General features: G+C 39.6%; 1 protein-coding gene across 3 annotated transcripts; it reads right to left on the bottom strand.

The window, feature by feature from the left end:
* Positions 1 to 1,663: 1,663 nt before the first annotated feature.
* Positions 1,664 to 19,281, bottom strand: tpd52 (tumor protein D52). Of its 3 annotated transcripts, none has more exons than XM_054606133.1 (6): positions 19,166 to 19,281; positions 9,227 to 9,348; positions 8,149 to 8,297; positions 7,564 to 7,665; positions 4,479 to 4,527; positions 1,664 to 3,924 (listed from the first exon to the last, which is right to left on the bottom strand). In XM_054606133.1, the coding sequence occupies exons 1-6, from the start codon at positions 19,182 to 19,184 to the stop codon at positions 3,802 to 3,804; spliced, it is 564 nt and encodes a 187-aa protein (XP_054462108.1). In that variant the 5' UTR covers positions 19,185 to 19,281; the 3' UTR covers positions 1,664 to 3,801. The 3 variants fall into 3 exon arrangements, with proteins under 3 accessions (XP_054462108.1, XP_054462107.1, XP_054462109.1); XM_054606132.1 differs by lacking the exon at positions 19,166 to 19,281 and adding an exon at positions 12,506 to 12,733; XM_054606134.1 differs by lacking the exons at positions 1,664 to 3,924; positions 4,479 to 4,527; positions 19,166 to 19,281 and adding an exon at positions 12,506 to 12,739 and having other exon boundaries at positions 7,560 to 7,665.
* Between the last annotated feature and the right edge of the window lie 1,372 nt (positions 19,282 to 20,653).

The raw sequence follows: 20,653 nt of genomic DNA, 5'->3' as shown, positions 1-20,653 counted from the left end.
AAGAACGTTTGTATGCACAGACTGCATAGTGCCCGTTTGTTGGTTTGGACAAAAGGGGTTTTGTTGCCGTTTATTTTCCACTTGTGTGTAATGGACATTTAATGGAATCTATTTTGTAGCCTAAAGATGTCCTAATTTAATAGTAGATCATATATAATTGAACATAAACATTTTTCACATCTTAGCTCCTCAGTATTCTCTTAGAACTTCCAGAGGGAGATCTACTAAATATAATATTCACCAGTTATATCTATGAGTCAGTTCAGCAGCAGATAGTCAGTCTTGTCTCCAGGCTACCTGGGCCTCAGTTCAGAAAGCAAGTTTAACAAACTCTGAGATTAAAGCTGAACTCTGAGTTGACTGATCCTGAGGTGGGAAACTCACGTTTTCGGTTTCAGAACAGCTGATCAGTCAGTTCAATCAACTCTGTGTAGGTTGAACCTGAACATAAAAAGCATCATCCATGATTCACCATGTCCTTTAATTTATTATTTACCAGGTTACCTTCCTCAATGAATGATGTGGTGGTGCAATCTGACCGTGCACTAGGCTGTAGCCTACATTACAATATAGATATATTTATTCAGCTTTAATCGGATGAGCACAAAACGTATAGGCCAACAGCTGAAGATGAAAAATACAGTTGAAAAAGTAAAAGATAAATTGATCAAAGACATAGACACATGATTATGGGCTCAAAATCTGATCCATTCATGTGTTTGGTGACTTAAAGGTTAAAATACAGCAGTTTAAAGCTTAGACATCTATATTTGGATCGTGGCTCAACAGTATTCAGTGGCTTTATTTCAACTACTTTAGCAAATTCAGGTAATTTAAATAGTCCTTGAAATGTTAAAATAATTTCAGACTATATGTCTTATGTTCCATAAGTCCGACCAATCATATCATGAGTGATTAGTAATAATAATTCATTAAAATCCTTGGTGTTTTAGCTTCATACCGGTCTTTATAATTTAAATTGACATTACACATTAAGTGCAATTAACATTTGCAATATTTGAATGTTCAAAGAAATGACTGACAGCGCATAAAAGCGATAACTTTATTAAACTAATATCTGACATACAGCAAACTTTCGATTATGTGCTTCGATAAACGTTACCATATTGGCTTTCGACTGAATCAATGAGTAAATAAAAAAGCTTTTCTGGCTCCACAGAGAGAAACTCAGGGTTTGTTGAAGAAAACCTGCCAGCGTTCAGAGTCAGTTACCATGGTAACCCAGAGTTTAAGTTACCGCTCTTTCTGGAACTGAAAACCCAAAGTTTCCCTCATCTCAGGGTTAACTAACTCAAGAGTTTAAACCAAACCTGCTTATTGAAGCAGGGACTATGTGTGGTCTGGCTGGAGACAAATAAAGTCATCAAGTGGTGCTTCTATTCTTGGCTGCCCTCCTGTGTTCACATTAGGTACTGCAGTTAAATTAGTTTTATTATTTTCTTTATATACATATATGTACTTTTTTGACCTTTTAGTGTGTCAATTCAAATGTGTTTCCCCTCGTTAGACACACTGGTGTGTTTAAAAAGGTCACATCTTTCTAACACAGTGGTATGTTGCACTTCAGGAATTCCCCTTGCAGGCAAATAAACTCCCATTTTCACCCCCTCATTGTTACATTAAGACACCAGTGAACTCAGAACACGGTTTCTTCAGAAGTATTTAATTAGAGCATGTCTTCACTCCATGGTTCCAATTTAAGAACAAACAAATTAAATGACAAATAAAACCTTCATGTCTGAGACAAAAAGCTGTAATAAATTATCTCAGTGAACCGGGTCATGGCTTACATGAGGACAAGAGAAACTGCTAAAGTTCCATTACTGCCAATTCAGAATAGTAACCACAGCTGTGTCACAGTCGCTGAAAATAAGATGTTAACAGCAGAAATCCCCCGCCTGTATGTGGTGTTCTTCCTGGGTGCTCCTCCACAGTTTGCGTGGCAAAGTGCAGCTAATGATTATGTGGGAGAGCTGATTCACATTCATGTTTATTCACTGGTCCACCAGCAGGGGAAGACTTGTACCAGCCCAGTCCTTTCTGAGCAGGACAAGTGCTAGAAATATGTTCAGATTGACTCTGTTTGACCTTAAACTTTTATTTAGTAGCACCAGTGTATAATAAACAACTAAAGGGAGAGTTTTCAGAAAATACTCTAAATGCTGCAGTTATCAAAAGAACAAGATTTTGATCCTGTAGTAACCAGGATAACAGCCTACAGCCTGGCTATAAGCTGGGTGTAGGCTGCATTATGCCAACGTCAGCATGCTATTATGCTTACAAAAACAGTAACATGCTGATGGTAAGCAGGTGTAATGTTTACCATCCTGCTTTAGCAGGTTAGCATGCTAACATTTGTTAATTAGCACTTAACACAAAATACAGCTATGTCATTCATTCTGGAGGTATTAAGTCATAAACCAAAGTGTTGGATAAATGTTGTCCTGGTGATTGTTTTTGTCTTGAATGAAATGTTTAGGGATCTCCAAAGTTATTACAAATCATCCTGAGAGGGACATGAATGTTAGTAGACAATTTTGTGTGAATCCATCAATCCAATCACCAGAGTGGTGGACCAACCAAACGAAAGACAGTCCGACTAAACCATCTACAGAGCCGCTACTAAGGCTTAAAAATAATCTCACACTTTTAGAATATAGGAAAATGGTGGTAAACCTACTCTTTTACACCATTATTATGTATAAGTGTACAAAATAACAACCATTGGAATCTCTTGCCTTGCATTCAAATGGATGACAGAAATGGGAGAGACTAGGTGTTACCTCCCAGGAGAAACAATGGACAAGTGTTTAAATATTGACTCTGGCTCTGGAAGAGATATTTATTACACTCTCACTTTGGGGTCAAGGCTGAACCTTGACTGCGTGTTTGCTCTGTCGCTGTTCTGCTGATCTTGGCTGTTTTCCTGTAACTATCTAAGCGTAGATATCATTTTCTGACTGACTCTTTACAATGAGGAAGAGGGATGTTTTTTTATTTTGAAGGGTGTTTTTTAAAATACCAGCTTTGGAGTTGGTGGCTGCAGTCGAGACCCACAGAATCAGTGGCTCAATGCTGTGGGATTAAGTATACAAAGTGTTGTATCTATATGACACAAAAAGGCCTACATTCATATTCTGGACACAGTTTTCGACTACTTTATGATCACGTGGTGTCCTAAAATTATTATCACCAAGAATACGGAAATCAGATGGGCCCCCAAAATGGTAACCCATAGTAAACGGAGAACGGCCCCAAAATGGAGGCAGACACAACAAGTGCTTAAGATAATAACTTTATGTATAAATCCTTCTCTAATAAGTTTGTAATATTCTATATTTGTGCAAGTTTGTACACTCAAACAAAATATGAAACAGTGTTAATTTGATAAAGAAAAACATAATCTAGGAGCATGTTTGGCATCTCAATTTTGGTGGTGAGACAAAAGCGGAGAAATAAGGAGTGCAGGAGGAAAAAGGAAAGGAGAAAAGGGGGGGGGGGGGGGTTCTCCCACAGCGAGCGAGAAAAGACTCAAACATATAAAGATTGACACATGCCTGCACCCATCCCATGCTTTCAGTTTCCACACCAGTCAACAAGTGAGCGCACGTGTCAGACAAAAAGACCAGACAATCAGATCACAAGCTGTGGGAAGTCACTTGTTTCCAATGAAGAAAGACTGGCAAACGAGAGTTTAGGGGGCGAGTGTGTACGGTCCAGGGGTTAGAGAGGGTCGAGTGATGAGGGGCGGGTGGGAGGTCAGGAGGGGTCAGGCCGGTCTCAGTTCATCGGCGTCTCATGGGTGGGCGAGTCGTCGGGCTCACTGATCAAAGTCTCAGCACTGGGGCCGTCGCTGTCCTGCTGCCCGGAGTTACTGGTGGATGCTGATGGACTGATCTTGGTCTGAAGCAGGGGGAGGAGAAAAAGATAAGGAAGAATAATTTAATTATTTACTCCCTTAACTTAAGTTTACTGTTTAATTTATACACACACACAAAACACTTTAAACTAATTTAAATATAGATCTGTGTTAATATTTGCAAAACTAAATGCTACAATTTAAAATGCATCAATGTAATGAAAATATCCATTAACACAAAAGTGAAACCTATTTACCTTCTGAGGGAGGTAATAACACAATCTTCCTCTTACAAAATCTTTTTTTAATTCACAAGCAATAAAACATTGCTCAGTTCAATACACTGAGAAATTCTGCTGCTACAGCCTTATTTGGTCTGGTATGACCAGTAGCTTATGGTGGCTCAGCTAAGCCAACCTTAGCTACTGTAGACATTTCTGCATAACTGTTTCTAGTAGAATGCTGGACTTCATGACATTCCTCTATTTGCAACTGACTCGACAATGTTGGGAAATGAAAACAAATTCAATGTGCTGTTCTGTGATAAACACTTGTGTGCGCTGAAATGCAGCCACCAGTCCTGTTGCTAATCAGTTACCTTCAAAGTCTCCACTTTCTCCTCAAATGACTTGAAAGTTGGTGCATTCCTGTGAAAGAACAAGACACAAATAACATCATCACAGACTGACCTACATTGTTTGAATTTATCCGACATGCTTTTACATTCTAGTTTGAAAAGTGGAGATGCAGACAACAAGTTCCCCCTTTTAGGAGGAAGAAAAAGCAGGATATGACTGTAATCCCATCTGTATAGGTCATGCCATCTGATACTTAACACAGACAATGAAGGGTTTTATAGTGACCCAATTCTATTCTGTTCTGTTCTACTGAAAAGGTGTTACATTTTCATGAAAACATAACCAGGAAAGTGCAGAATGAACAGTATGAGAGGAGGTAACGGTAAACATATTCCTCTAAAATATCAATTTGTAGCATTTAGAAAATCTGTGTGTTATTCAAAGAAATTTGAATACATCTAGGCAGACCTTTCATAACATAACTTTGATTTACAGAGCTGCAGAAACAAAGATACAGTACCAGTCAAAGTAGTTGAATGAAAGACACACCTTCTCATTCAACTACTTTGAAGAATCTAAAATATAAAACATATTCTGGTTTGTTGAGCATTTGTTTGTTTACCACATAATTCCATATGTGTTCCTTCATAGTTTGGATGTCTTCAATATTAATCTACAATGTAGAAAAAAATAAAAATAAAGAAAAACCATTGAATGAGAAGGTGTGTCCAAACTTTTGACTGGTACTGCAGATGCTCGTGTGATATTTTTGTTGGATGTAGGCCAGAATGGTTTGGATGAATGTAATATATTTAATGTTTTTATCTCACGTAGAGTTGAAACGATTAATAAATAAGCCTATCAACAGACTGTTAATCAATTCAGTGGGTCCAGCCTATCCTATATGAAAAATGTTAGTCTTCTATGACATTGAACTAAATCTCTTTTACATTTTGGATTGTTGGTGAAGCAAGAAGCAATTTGAAGACATCCCATTAAAATCTAATAAATACTTTTAATTATTTTCTGACTTTTCAGAGACCAAACGTTTAATTATTTAATTGATTAATCGGTTAATAATCCACTGATTCTTTAACAAAGGAAAATAATTGCAGTTCTAATCTCACACCACCAGTTCCGCACCTCATCAAACTGGCTGAGAATTTGGTTAGAAATTGGTGGAGATACGCGAGTGTGTGATTATACTTCAAACCAGTAAAGAACACTGGACAGACCACATTTCTTGGTTGTTGAAAGTGGGTGTTTCCAATTTCTCAGCTAACCGATGATGCCTCTGGCTTCAAAGATGTCTTTTATCTCAAGATTTCTGCATGACCTCTAACAGCTTGATGAAACCGAGGTCTGTCTAGGCAAGATAATCAATGCTGCAGCTTCACTGATAGCTCACAGTGGCTCTTAGCGGGGGTCGCTCCTCAAGGTACACACTGAGACCCTTATATACAGTGCATTCTTGAAAATACAGAACTAAGGCCAAACAAGTTTCTCCTTTCTCTAGTTTCTCTGTTCAACCTTCTCTTTCATATTTTATTCAACACTTGTAGCTCAGAAGGCACCACTGTGTGACAGACTCACATTAACACAAACTCCCCCTTACCTCATGACAGGCATACTAGCTGAGTGTTGTAATGAGTGTGTACTATCCGACAGCATTATGGAGAAGAAAGGGGGCATTAGTGATCATTTTAGCATAGTACAGACAGTTTAACTCAGACGGAACAAAGAGAGAAAGACACAACATACAGTACAAACCCTTATTTATTCTACTATATGTTCAATCTGTGAGTATTCTAAGTGCATAAATCCTTTAAATCCTCCTTTATCCCATTAAGATTGATTGTGTATTAACACAGTGGGGGTGCACTAATCCTGTGTATTATGGGGGGATATCTTTTCATCAAACACACAGGCACACACACACACACACACACACACACACACATACACACGCCCTTTGACCCCTGTCGGGTCCCTCTTCACTACCCCACCCCCAAACCGGCACTGTGTTGAGGCTCATCTGTGAGGCACGCTGGTGCTTTGAGGGGCCTAATAATCTTGTTTGCAGCTCAGTAATCCAGAGAGAAGAAGGATGACAGGGGAGAAGACCGATTAGGATCTCGACTGGAGGGGTCATCTGGAGCTATATCTCAAATAGAACAATCTGTTGCTGGGTTTTAAAGCCTTTTCTAATCAGGAAATATTAGCAATAATCTATTGGTAGATATTAGAGTAGGCACTGGAAGCAGAATGTGAGGACAGAAAATCTATCTATTAGATCAATGGCTACATAATATATCCCTTTTATGAATTAGAAGAAGATAACATTAAAAAAACCTTGTAGTTGTGAATCATGTCAGACCACAGACTGTATATAAGAAATGGATCGTACTCAATAGGATGTTACCCATTGGTTTGTGGACTATCGTTTTGAAGCCTTGAGTTTGGCATTTTGGCTGTCGCCATCTTGGTTTCAATAAGACATTTTTAGGCGACCAAAATTATAATCAACCGTCATGAACTGAAAGCACACTTTAAAAGGATTTAAGTTTTTAAGACAAAAACATGGGCCGGACAACGCCATGGTAGCTACATGTCAATCACAAGGTAGCCACGCCCTAAAGCATACCTTGCTTTCATGCTGTGTTGAAGAAGACTTGAAACTAGTGGTTGAGACCATAAACACATGTTTACAATGTTTACTGAGGTAGTAAATCAAGTGAGAAGTAGGGTCGTTTTTTCATAGACATCTATGCAATCTTACCTATTTCTTGTAACCAGAGGAGTTGCCCCCTGATTAAAAATAATGCAAGTTCAAGGCACGTCTGTATCGGACCCATACGTTACATGCAAAAATGTAAAATTTGCGTTCATTTAAAAATGGAATAGATGGTAGGAAAGAAAGTAAGAAAGAAATTGGAAATATTCAGGGAATCTCTCAGCCCATCTAACTAGCACTTTGAGATCCCCGAGCAATTTCTATGAAATAAATCATCAGGTTGCTAAGCGGAACAAAGGATACTGTGGTTTTTAAAGATTCGGTGCTTCATTTACATTTAAAGTCACGCTGATGTCTCCTGTCTGACTCACCTGACGTCCTCCAGCTTCCGGGTGATGGCTGAGCCCACATTGGAGAACGCTGTTGTGGCCTTCAGACTGGCCTGAGACAGTGTTTCAGATGTCCTCCTATAGCTGAAAGAGAGAGAAGGGAGACAGAGAGAGAATGAGGGAAAAGAAATGGGTAGCAATAAGAGAAGATATATTATAGAGACGGAGAGATAAAAGACTTAAGAGAGGCATCAAGGTCAGAACTAAACCTCAATGTCTTTTTCATTTTCGAAAGCCTGAAAGCATCACAATGCTGCTCGTTTCCTGTAATATAAAAACCCATCACCCCCACATGCTACAGGCAGCTTGTCAAGATCACTGACATCTTATTCCTCGTCGTTCCGCGGAGATAGAGCCTTCCCTCAACGGGGCTGACAGTTTATAATATTTTCAAGGCATTCAGTACAGAAATCAACGAAACAATATGGATAAGAAAGGAGTTGATCATGAGGTCAAAAAAAAAGGACAAGCTACTACAAAAGATATCTCATAACCTCTGTTTAACAAGTGAACTATAGTGCACTCTGAGTTCAGGTGTCAGCATGCTGTGGTAGGTGAAGCACTTACGCGATGGAGGTGGTGACCTCCTGCCAGGTTTTGTTGAAGTTCTGCTTCAGCTCATTCAGAGGTGTGATGCCCAGCTTCCTCTTAATGTCTGCCAGCTTCTTCTCCTTGGCTGCCAACACCTGGGACAGAGTCAGGATCTCATCCTCAACCTACACACACATGCACACACAAACACAAACAAATACACAGTTAGAAAATGTTCAATTTTTTGAGGTTTTAAATGTACATGATATGCATATCCTGTGTCTCGTCAGTTCGACTATAGTTCAACTAAAGAACCAAAAACAGAGAGTAAAGGTTGACTATAATGTAATGTTCATTTTCAATCAGAGCTGCAACAGTTAGTTAGTCCAACTATCTCGATGCTAATCGTTTTTTTAACAATGATGCAACTCATTCTCAAGCTTCTCCAATTGGGTTTTCTGCTTTTCATTGTAAAGTAAATATGTAATAGTTGATTTTGGAAAGATTGCAACTTTGGTCACTGGGGAAATTGTGAAATTTTTCTGACATTTCATTCTACATGTAAAGTAAAGGGAGGTGGCCACAACCAGTGTGGTAGCTCTTTAAAAAGGCACTACTCCTGGCAGCTCCGGTTCTATAATTTGAGAAAGTTTTATCTTTTTTTTCAACTAATGTCAACCTTTTTTTTTTTTTCTTTCAGTTGATGAAGATCACAACAAACAAGCTGCTCCATTTCTCCCACTAAACCAATCAAGGCGAAAGAGCTGCTGGAAAATATTGGCATGGGAATAACAAATCCAACATCTAAGGCAAAGGTAAGACGTTGGATCAGCTACTGTGGCAACAAGGGACCTAAAATGAGCTTCTTGTTGCTATGGAAGGCTGTCGCGTGAACACAGCCTGGCCTCGTTTGAATTTGAAAGACCCTCAAAGCATACATTACACATATACAAGGTAATGCCAGACTCAAAAAATATATAAAAATAATGGTTTATATTGAAGCTCCCTTTTAGACCTGAAATCCCTTATCAATTATTTGTATGATTGGGTCAAACACCTGATCTTGACTCCCTGAACCAAGACCTCCTTAATCCCTTATCCCTCCTGTCCTGACCTTGACCAACTCTTGTTGTAGCGCCTGCTGCTCCTCCTCTGTCATGACGGGGGGAGGGGGACCGACGTACGTCACTGCATCTTCTCCCACCTCTGGGATCGAGTCCGGATGCTGCTGGGAACCTGCGAGGTAAAATAAAAAAATGTTACATCAAGCAGTACCTCTCACTTGGCGAGTCATTGTGTTCGCTTTGAGGCTTAAGAAACTTTGAAGAGTCTGATTGTTTTTTTGTTTTTTAAGATATGTTCACATGTTTGGGCCTGTGTTTGCTGCCTGACAGTGAACAGGTGGTATGGGAGGGGAGGCTGATGTTGGTTGTCAAACTCCGCTCAGCTGTCATGTCAAGAAAGGAAGCTGGTAGCAGGTGAATACGTGAAAGTTATCAGAGAGTAGGACTTCAGGGAAATGAATGATGCTACAGATGCAGTTTGATGAATGGTGGTAGCCAAGAGGGAAAAACATTAATTCCCAATGTACGGTTAAAACGAAACACCTTCTCCCCCTCACAGATACATTTTCACTCCACACACACACACATAAAATATACAGTGAGCACACTCGTCTTTGAAGTTGCCGTCTCTGACAGAGTTGTGGCCAGTAGGAGCAGCAGTGCATCAATAATACAAATCATTTTTCTAGTTGGAGACATCCTGGGCTCAGACAGCGTGAGAGAACAGAGCAAATGAGTCGTTAAGATCTGTCAGTCAAAAGGACGTCAGTAGGTGAGAGGATGTACTGGGCAACAACTGAGCTGGAATACGGTGAGACAAATGTGCTAAGGTACAAAAAAAAAAGGAACAGCTTGAGAAACAAAAGGGATTTTACTGTGCGATTACCGGGGGGGCAGAACTTAAGTATAGACTGAAATGTTTTAATGAAAAGAGTTCATTTCATTAAAACATTTCCCTTGCAAATATCATATAACTTCTGAACCGGTCCTTGTACTAGCAAGCTAATGTGTATTGGCCTTGTACATTTCCCCTTGTAAATATTTGGTTGTTTTTATTCAGATAACACAATAGCATGCTAACATTGTCGTGGTAAAGTTTAAAAAAAAAAAAAATCGGGAAATAGGGCTTGCTTATTTACTTTCCTGCCGAGACTGAGGTGAGAAGATTGATCCCACTCTTAGCTCTCTCTGGAAAATATGATATATTGTTAATTACATGTTTTATAATTTATTAGCTTTGCTTTAGTTTAAAATCTGCCTATCAACATCTTTGTTGATTTTGGCACCCTTTCTCTCGTTCAAGTCACACCCCAGAACTCCTAACACTATAAATACATGAGACAGAATATTCTTAGAGGACAGAGATACCAAAACCACAAGCAGCAATATATAACCCCACAAAGAATACAGCGGAATCTCACCACAACTGTGTGGAAAACTGCATGAAGTAACACCGTGTTTCAGCCTTCCAATAACAAAGTGTTATCATAAACTCTGGACTGGGATTAATACCATGGGGAAAGCTAAAATATGTATATATGTCAAACCATGCATTAGAGCCAACGAGAAATTAGTCAATCATTTTACAGATGAAATAGAGGCAGGCATTACAGTAATTAGGTGAGTGGAAATAGAATTCAGATAACAACCCCACTGTTCCTCTGAAGCGTTACACTTCCTCTGCCCTCAAGCTCTTTCCCCCCCCTCACATCTCTTACTCACGTCTCACATTTGCCCTCTCTTCCCATTACTGATGATGCAGCAGTGCCATTTACACACACACACACATGCACACACACACACACGCACACACACAGTATAACGATACGCCCCTGCTTACAGTGACAGAATTGTGTAATGGACACTTCCCCTCAGTCACTGATAGAGCAAATCCCCCACCTTATTAAATGTTTTATTTTATTTTGATAACCCACATTATGCTGCTCTTTGTAAGATTACAGTGAACATCCAGCACTTCCTCGGGGTGAGAAGAACTGGTTTAGATGGCTGACGCCTCTTCAGAGTTATCGGCTATGTACAGTTTTGTGATACATTTCTGCAGGCAGCAGTGCGAGAGCTGTATGTGTGAGTGTGGGTGTAGCTGTGCGGTGAATGTATCCCTTGGAGGTGTGTTTCCATCAGTAGGTGCTGAGAGCAAGAAGAGAGAGCAAAGAGAGAAGTTTGTGTGTGTAGACAGAAAGTTTGGCTGGCTTTCCCAAACTGCATACCCACCCACATTACTGCCCCACCCCTCTGCTTTAGCTCGTTTCCGTTCAGACGAGTATGCTCTGCCAAATGGCCACCTAACTCTCTGTAGCTGTTTAATCCATTACAACTAGAGGAGACAATTACAGAATTAGAAAACAATTAGCATACAAAAAAAGCATGCCTAAAAAAAACACCAAACTGCCTGCACATAATTATCTCGTCTTTGGTGTTAATGAGTCACAAGCAAAGCTCTACAATTGTCCACTGAACCAATGTAGCCTAGTCATCCTAATAGTTGGTACATTGTTATTGTCACCAAGCCCTTTTTCATTTATTTCATAAGCAGCACAAAGAAATGTGGAATCAATAGATTAGTTTCCTAATTCTGGAAGCTGATTTCTTTTTTTGTCAAAATTGATTTATAATCAATTCTTTATGCCAATAAAAAAAGATACTGAAATAGTTGTTTGTAAAAAAATTCAAAACATAGACATACCCGTGATTTGTTCTCCTATAGTCCACCTCCATAGCGAAACAATGAATGCTTTTTCTTTTTCTGATACAGTGTGGACACTTCCAAGACAACAAAGCAGTTCATATTTACCTCCTATATTATGTGGTCTCTATTCCTACTTTTCTAAAAAATGAATAGCAGTCACATTGAAAGACAGTATAACAGCAATTTTCTGGGCAATTTTCTAAAGAGGTGCAGACCAATGTGAGCATATTGTGCAGATCTAAAAACACTTAACAAAACTCTTCTCCAATACACCAAATTCAACAACAGTTTTTCGGCCACCTTGTTATCCGTAAATATTCAGATATGGAAGAAATTTAAGTCTCTTTAAGAACCAGAGCAAAATAAATTCTCATTTAAAAGCACAATTATTATTTTTTCTAAATTTAAAAAAAGTAGACTAAAAGTTTTAAAACTAAATGAAGCTAAACTGCAAAAGATGCGGACAAGCACAGGGCTTTGTGTTTCTCCGAATTCTTCCCACCCAATGAACTAAACCTGTGTTTTGTCTTTCTGTCCAGTACACACACACACACACAAACATGCACACGCACACGGTCTTCACATCCTGCACCCGGCCTCTCCCTTCCCACCTTGTGATTACCTTTTTTTTTGACAGCTGGCGAGCTGGGAGGCGTGTTGCTGTAATCCGGAGACAGGTAGAGGTAGCTGGCGTTGACTCCTTGTTCAAAGTCAAACGGAGAGTGGTACTCCTCCAGGGGCTCCATGTTTACAGCTTGTAGTGTGTTTGCTGGTCGGAGTGAGTAGCACCTCCCTCCCACCACCACCACCACCACTACCTAAGCAAAGCCAACCAAGTGCTGATTGTCTTCATGTGATCCTGGCACGTGCTGGCCCTGTGTCTCCCTGTTTACAGCGTCCTGGACTCTCGTGATGCGTGTGACGGAGGGACACAATCTCCAAGGTTGTGCCTAAGTGGGAGGAGGTTTTGTGTTGGCTTTCAGATAGTCAGAGTGAAAGAACAGTGAAGCCGGATTTCCATTTTCTGTTTTCTGCAGTAGGCCAAGGCGTTGTGAACTCTCTGCTCCTTTCTTGCTGTTAATAAGTTACCTGGGCCTTCAAGCAGCTGTGACACACACACACTCTCTCCACAATCACACCCTCTCTCCCTCCAGCATAATCCCAAAGGTCAATTTTCAATCCATCCTTCAAACATCCATTTTCGCAATCAGTGCCGTTTTCAGATGCTAGCCACCGTTAGCAGAGCCGGTGCTGCAGTGATATTGCGTGATACTCCGGTTCCAATACTCTCAACTCTGTCAATTCCCCTCCCCTCCCTCACTTTCAGTCATCCAGCCATCTAAGGTGGAAATAAAAGAGGTCCCATTTGTGTGGGCTGGTCACATGATGTGTATGTGTGTGTGTGTGTGGGGGTGGGTGGGTGCGGGGGCATTAGATGAAAAGCATAATCTGCAGTGTCCCAGATTACAGCGAAGCACTAATCCAGGGTGGCCGGACGAGTTTGGAGCAGCAGTAATGCTAGTGAGCTAGAATGGAGGGGAGAGGCTGCCAGAGGCTGCACTTAGTATGTGTGTACTTGAGGAAAAGTGCTCTATGTGTGGTAGAGAGAGCTTGTACATGTACACTGTTTGTTTGTGTGTTCATACAAGGAAAACAACTATTTGTTTTGCTCATCCAACAGTTGCCATTAGTATTTACTTTAATATTATGGAAGACTACAAATATACACATTTTGAGAAGCATTTGGGGGAAAGATGTGAGGCACGAATCCAAGCTGCACCAGAGAAAAGAACTATGCAAGAGTAGGTCACGTCTCATTCAAAACATTCAAGGAGTGTCAATAGACAGCAAAGCGTGCGCAAGCACCCACTGATACTCTCAAGCCTGCAGTGAAGAGGAAAAGCAGCCGGGTGACATTCCAGCACTAACTTTATTGGATGTTGACGCTACTAAAGATTTAGAGCACCTCAGTAGACAGCCTGTTGGAAGGAGGCAGAGACTCATGTGGAGCATAGAAATAGTAATATGTTTCCGTTTAAAAGCAAGATTTTGAAACGAAAAAGAAGAGAAAGAAATGATGATGTTCTGTGCAATTTTAAATCACTTGGGTCATGCAAGGCTGTGCTGAGTCCTGAGCTGTAGAGCCAGGCTTCGTTGCACTGTGCTTCCATGCAGCAAGGTCAGCCCAGGAAGTGACACACACGCAGTCATTCATTGCCAACTATCAAGTATCAACATGCACACATGCACTAAAATGTGCCTGCATCAAGGACAATGAATCCTTCTCAGCATCATGTTCTCTCGCTTCTCAGGTATTTGGTCATTTGGCTCATTTTTATTGGTAAGTAATCAAATTGAGCATTATTATTGCTACTGAAAGCTAAGCTAAGATGTACACTTGCACTTAGCTGTTCCATCCTACTCCATTCAGTGGCCCTCTTTTTCCACAGTAAAAAGCCAAATCTTAGACTGCGTTATGGTGAGACAAAATAATACAGTGATAACATGGGTTAATTTGCAAAAACGTATATCTCCACCTTTTTTGCCTAAATGATGCTTTTGTGTGTGTGGAATCCAGGGAATATCAATCAAACTGGTGGAATTGTATTGATAAAGTATCTCTTTAAAAAAATAAAAGTTACATTGTGCACTTAAACTATTATTGGTAGAATACATTTTTAAATCACAATGAGTACTTTAACAATACTCTACATTACTTCCACTCTGTCGCCCTCCTGACCAGTGCATATTAACCTATTCATGAGCTACACTGGATTCATGTGATATTTGTTAAATAGAAAATCCCTGGTATGCTTGAATTGGATAAATGGTTAATATTATGAATTAAAAAATCCATCAGAGTACACAGCATCAAAAACAACCCAGACTGTGACCAGAAACAGACATTTTCAAGTGGTTAATGAAGCACTGCATGAGATCCATTACCTCGCTATTCATGGCATACCCTGTCACATGATTAGCCTAAAACAAGAATCATGAGACATGGATGGTCAGGGCTGAGAAGAGAGTGCCCAGTCCACAATGTTCACATGGCATGTGCATCATGGGAAAACAGTAAGAGGGGTCTCAACACCTCAGAGGGAACACAGATAAATGGACGGTGGTTTTAGGGTGGCACTGCGTCTAAACTGAGCTTGCCATGTAACTCCATATTTACTGTAGAGATACCAGAGTGGTATCAAATTTGTCCTTTAAATCTTGGAAAGAAAGCATTTTGAACCGTTGATTTAAACAAGGTTAACATGCTAAGTCAGGTTAATTCTTCAAACACAAGGTTTGACATATGAAGCCTTATCCCAAATATCCAAGGGGTCCATCCTGATAATTTTGTCTCAGAATTGGCACCCTGCGCTTCACCTGGATGAAAGATTTGGAATGCCTTGTTTCAAAAATGTTTCTTTTAAAAAAAAAACGCTTAGTGGAGGGGGAAATAGCAAATACCTCATAGCAACAGAGGCCTTAAAAAACTGTAAACAGAAATGTGCAGACGACATACAGAGATGTCAAGAATGTCTCTCTGGAGTCAGTAGTTGGGCCTTCAGCAGTTTGTGGCAAAGTATTTGTACTTATCATTTATCAATATCTAGTGAATCTCTGAAAAAAATGAATGATTTTTAAAAAAGAGACTAAAAGACAAATGCAAATCTTTGGTTAAGTTAATAACGGTTGATAATTAACACACTTACTATGCTCCATTTGACAGTGAGGCCCAAAGTTTCTCTCTACAGTGTCAGGTTGGAAGATACTCCGTCTGTTGCCAGAGTTACCAGACAGGTGAGACCTCTACTTGGCCAAATCTCACACGCTATTGAAAGATTCTCCAATAAGAAAAAGGTAAATGACAAGGAATGAAATAAGTTGTTAACTTCTACGGTTTCTTCTTTTTTTTTTTTACAAAGTGCACAAGCTTTAAAGGGTGGGAATATTTAGGCCATTATATAGAACATAGGGAACATTTTAATCATATACCACATGTGCTACTTTTCATTCATGTAACAGTCAGCTCAAAGATCACATTTTTGCAATAGACAGGGGGGTTTCCCTTTAATCTTTGAAATGAAAGGTGGAAATATTCTGACACGAGTGAAACTGCAGGTTTTCTGGTTAGGCTATGAGCTTTGGGTAGTATGTTTTAGTTCAATAATGGCTCACATCAAACCTTTTAATCTTTCTAAAACGACTTGAGACAACCATGACCGGTGTGCAAACAGAGATGGAATTTGAGTTAACTTTTTGGGAATCAAACATCCGCTTACACCTACATGAAACATTTAACACAAGTGAAAGATAGCTGGTGAGTTGTTTTTCACCTACACTGCTGACCTGAACAGTACTTTACAGCTTGTGAAAAATCATGACAAAACTGTACATAGTTGTTGCTTTTCTTTACAGTGCAACATAAATTAATTATATTGGTTTGCTTTCTTTTAAACTTTTTAGTGTGCAGCAAACCTCAAAGCTATCATGGTCACCAAATTCAGTCATGTAAAAAAATCAAAAGCACTATTAAGATGGTTAAATCAGACTTTAAAACAGAGCTGGATGATAAATAAATATTGCCATTTACCATTTTTACCATTTCTAACACAAACAAGTCTGCTGTACATGGTTGGCAGGATGCTATCTGTGACAGTCCTCCTCTGACTGTCCACACAGCTGAAAGCATCCAGTTGTGCCTCACTGAAATCTAATAAGACAAAAAATGTTGGACTCTGCTCATGATCAATCTCATTAGACAAAGAAGTTTGAAAAACAAGATAGATTGGTAAGCCTGACTGTCTCATTTTTGAACATCTGATTTGAGCCGAGTCCCTAAGCCTCCAACGAGCAAGCAGAAAAACACCAAAAACAGGCTACATCCAGAAACAGACCTTACAGGACTTTCCTGTCAAGTCACAAAATGCCACGGTTTGTGATATGTAGACTCCCTGAGGTTGAATGGAAAGTCCATTCAACTGCAGGGAAAGGCAAGCACAAAGAAAGAGATGTTTGGTATCATAGAGGTCATCTACTTAAACACAATCAGAGGAGAGAACACTCCGCTCCCCTGAGAACAACAGTCCGAACACTCAATATGCTCACTGACCTCCCTCCTTTTAAAACCTGCTAACCTGGCTTATTCTCATCCAGTTAATTAAAACTGACAAACGTGGAAGAACACCTACACACTGAGTGGTGTAAACTGATTAAACAAAAACAGATTTAAAAGGGGAAATCTGTAATGAAATGCTTCAAAGGGCAACAGACAGACAGACAGGCAGACAGACAGGGACATAAAGACATTAGAGGAAATTTGTTGTTTGTTCAATCAATCACAAAAACATAGCCACAAGTTACACAATACAGTTACAAGAACAAGAGCCCATTGAGTATTTTTGTTGCTACAGTTTGTTGAAGGCAGTGAATGAAGAGGGCACGAAGCTCTTACTGTAGCGCACCTTGTTAAAGATCATAGATATGGGATTCTATGTAATGTCCCATCTATCTGAAATGAAAGTCTTATTGATTGATGGATTGATGTATCTGTAGGCAAATAGGAGTAGAGCAACGCATCAGTTCAGGGGGTGACTGGGGTCATGTGCTATGTGAGCGCTACGTGTGATAGTAGTGTCAATAAGGCCTGAGAGGTTGGGATTGGCGAGACGCATGACCAGTGAAACATCAGTGACTGAGCAGGCTGAGATCCGACAGATGTCAGTGACGAGGAAAAACATGAACAAGAACGCAGGTACAGATGCTGCCGAGATACAGCCACCATAGCGTCCTGCATAAAAGAGGGCAGTAAAATGAACTCACTGTTGCCATGTGTGAGTCTACTGAAAAAAAAGAGAACTAATTAGTTCCTACGATGATATTTAAAGGGAACAAGAAGGGATGAAAATGTACTTCTGCTACATAAAGCTATAACTGTTTTTCTATCTGTGTTTTCAAGGCCACATAAGGAAACTTAGATACTTGCTCCCTGAACTGCTGCTGCATCAGCTGCACACACAGTGGAAATAATGCAATGTAAAGGAAAACCTTGAAGATATATGCAAAGCACAGGAAACCTACACTACCAAAGAGGAACCATGGTCACAAGACCAGCAGCCAGACAAGTAGCCCATAACTAATAGTTTCAAATATATTACAATAAACTGAGTCATTCATCAGATTATACAATATTTTTCACCTTGAGGCCAATAAACACAATATACAGCATGCAGACATCAGGAAATTGCATTTCAGCAGGGGGCCGGAAAAATTTCACTGAAGGGAAATGAGGTCGGGGCCGTGCCTTGTTTACCTGGCATCCCCTTGAGGCGAACAAATAAACCTGTCACTTTTTTCTTTCCAAAATAAACACAAGGTCATGTTATCTGCAAATGATATACAAGAAAATAGTGGGGGGTTTTTAACAACTATACAAAAGCTTTTTTTTACGTGCAAACATCTAATTTGCTTGAAACTGCAGCAAAAACACAAGCGAATGCTGAGAAGCAGCTATCCCAATGGGCAAGTACAATTATGGAGGATGGGTGAGGGGTCTACAGGTGGGAGAGAGCAGATGGATGCCTTGCGGGAACGGAAATGTTCAGATAGGTGTGGGAGAGGAAAGGAAGCAAGAATGGTAGGTTTAATGCATTTAACTACTCACAGGCCTCCAACATAGACTGACTGAAAAGTTGCTTGTTTCAAACTAAACTTATTATGGTCAAACAGGACCACAAATGAAAACAGCGTAGCTTGACTACAGCAGGTATAATGGGGACATTTAGAAAACATGTAATAAAAAGCTGTCAAACGGGGTACAAACTTAATTGTAAAGTTAAAGTTCTCAAATTCAGATTATTCGTTATTTTACCAAATCTAAGAACAATCCCTATTCTATTAAATTTCGCAAAAAAAAGTAGGCTTTTTGCTGTCAAATTGTTGGCCCAATTATTGTTTACTTTAATGGAAATGACAACTTCCTTGTTTATATTTTACTGAAGTAGGTTATCGTAAGCTACATGTCATATTCTACTTCCGTGATATGTTTAAGTAAACATCGACACTCTATTGTTGTATCTAAAAGATGTATTTCTTGTAAAAGTCTGAACATAGTTATCCCCTGTCACAAAAATGCACTTTATTTGAGTTTAAAAAGTAGCATATGTTCTGAACGGACTGACGCTAGAAGTTGCGCAAGTTTCCTAGTTTAGTTTGCCAACTTCCATGTGAGAAAACATTTTTCGGTAACAACATTGTCACTGAGAAGACAATTCAACACATAAATTACCTTTCTCTGCATCCTCCATTGTGCCACTAAGCGTTGTTTCTGGAGGTTTGTATGTCCAGAGTGTGTGCGTCGCTCTCGGCTGCCTCAGCTCTTCCTGCTGTCTGGCTCTCCTTCACGTTGCCAGGCAGCTCGCCGTGCGGGGTGGGGTTCCGTGTGACGTCATCACGCAGCAGTGTAAACAGAGGCGAACACGTGGATGAAGTTTTACACCATCAACAAGGCAGAGCTGCATGGCAACGCCAAGTCATTATTTGGATGTTTGAGTTTAATGTTGTTGGGGGTTTTTTTTTATTACAAACTGAAACATCCATATGTATCATACCTCAGTTAAACATGTTTATATTTAGAATGGTGGCGAAATACTTTACATTCAAACAAAGTTCTACATTTGTTAATAGCCTATAACATAAGTGGTAAGGGGGTGTATAGAAAATAATACAGAAATCCTTGTTAAGATACAGTCTCTGTTAAAACATCATGCATAGTAAATCACATACAAACCTGCTGTTTTGATTCCAAGGAGACATGGACATTTGTGGTGTGCCACAAATATTATATATACAATATATATTATTTAGAGTTTAAATTATTGGATACATTTTTGTCAATGTCTCATTTCCATGTTGCTAACCCAATCTGACCATCGTTTTTGTTTTGGCAGTTGCCAGTGACATACCTCTGGAATTAAGTAAAAGATAAAAAATGGAATTCTTCAACATCAAAACCATCCCCAGGTGTGGACAGGAAGCGAAAACTTTGTTCTGGGCTGCAAGCATTCGTCTTGTTCAGTCACTTTAGTCAGTTATCTTTAAATGTATCGAAATTCAAGAAATAAGCTTTGAGCTAGTTTAAGGCAGTTTTCTTACAATCCATTTTGGAACAGACTACAGTTTGAACTATTATGCGGTTTAATTCAAGAAACATTTTGGAACAAAACCCTTGAGTTATTACGATGTGCGTTGCACAGTGAGCAGGTATGACTGTAACATGATTAACAACGAAATTAAAGTTCAGATTGTTCTGTGTGTGGGTGCTTATTTCTCAATCTTCTCGAGATGAGTAAGGTGAGGGGCTGGCGAGGGGGAAACATGGAACTTGAAAGCAATATTTTAGGCTATTTATACTGAAATGGACTGGTTTTATACCTGCACATATGGGGATATCACCACTATTTACTAAAATACTAGTAAGAATATAGTCAATGATTTCTGAGCGAGCAGTGGCAGCAACTCAATCAGTGAGACCTCAACGGCCTACTCATTTATTTCATACATGATTAAATAGTTTGACATACATTGTTCTATTCATTTATCAAATTCATTCCAGTGTTTATGTCGAGTTGATAGCCAATCCCATATGAACTGGAGCAAGAAATAGATACACTAATTGTACACTACATGCCTTATTATGGAATTTAACCACTACAGTGGAATACAACCCCACTTTATTGTAATCATAACCTTGGGTTAAATCCATAGACTGAAGGGT

The sequence above is a fragment of the Anoplopoma fimbria genome, chromosome 10 (genome assembly GCF_027596085.1).
Source record: "Anoplopoma fimbria isolate UVic2021 breed Golden Eagle Sablefish chromosome 10, Afim_UVic_2022, whole genome shotgun sequence".
Lineage (NCBI taxonomy): Eukaryota > Metazoa > Chordata > Actinopteri > Perciformes > Anoplopomatidae > Anoplopoma > Anoplopoma fimbria.
This window is presented reverse-complemented; position numbering and strand designations above follow the sequence as displayed.

Coding starts and splice junctions, on each gene's coding strand:
- tpd52 (XM_054606132.1), bottom strand. CDS start 12,629: ATGGAGCCCCTGGAGGAGTACCACTCTCCGTTTGACTTTGAACAAGGA. Junction 9,349..12,505: donor GCCAGCTGTCAAAAAAAAAG/GTAATCACAAGG, acceptor TTTACCTCGCAG/GTTCCCAGCAGCATCCGGAC. Junction 3,925..4,478: donor AGAAAGTGGAGACTTTGAAG/GTAACTGATTAG, acceptor CCCCTGCTTCAG/ACCAAGATCAGTCCATCAGC.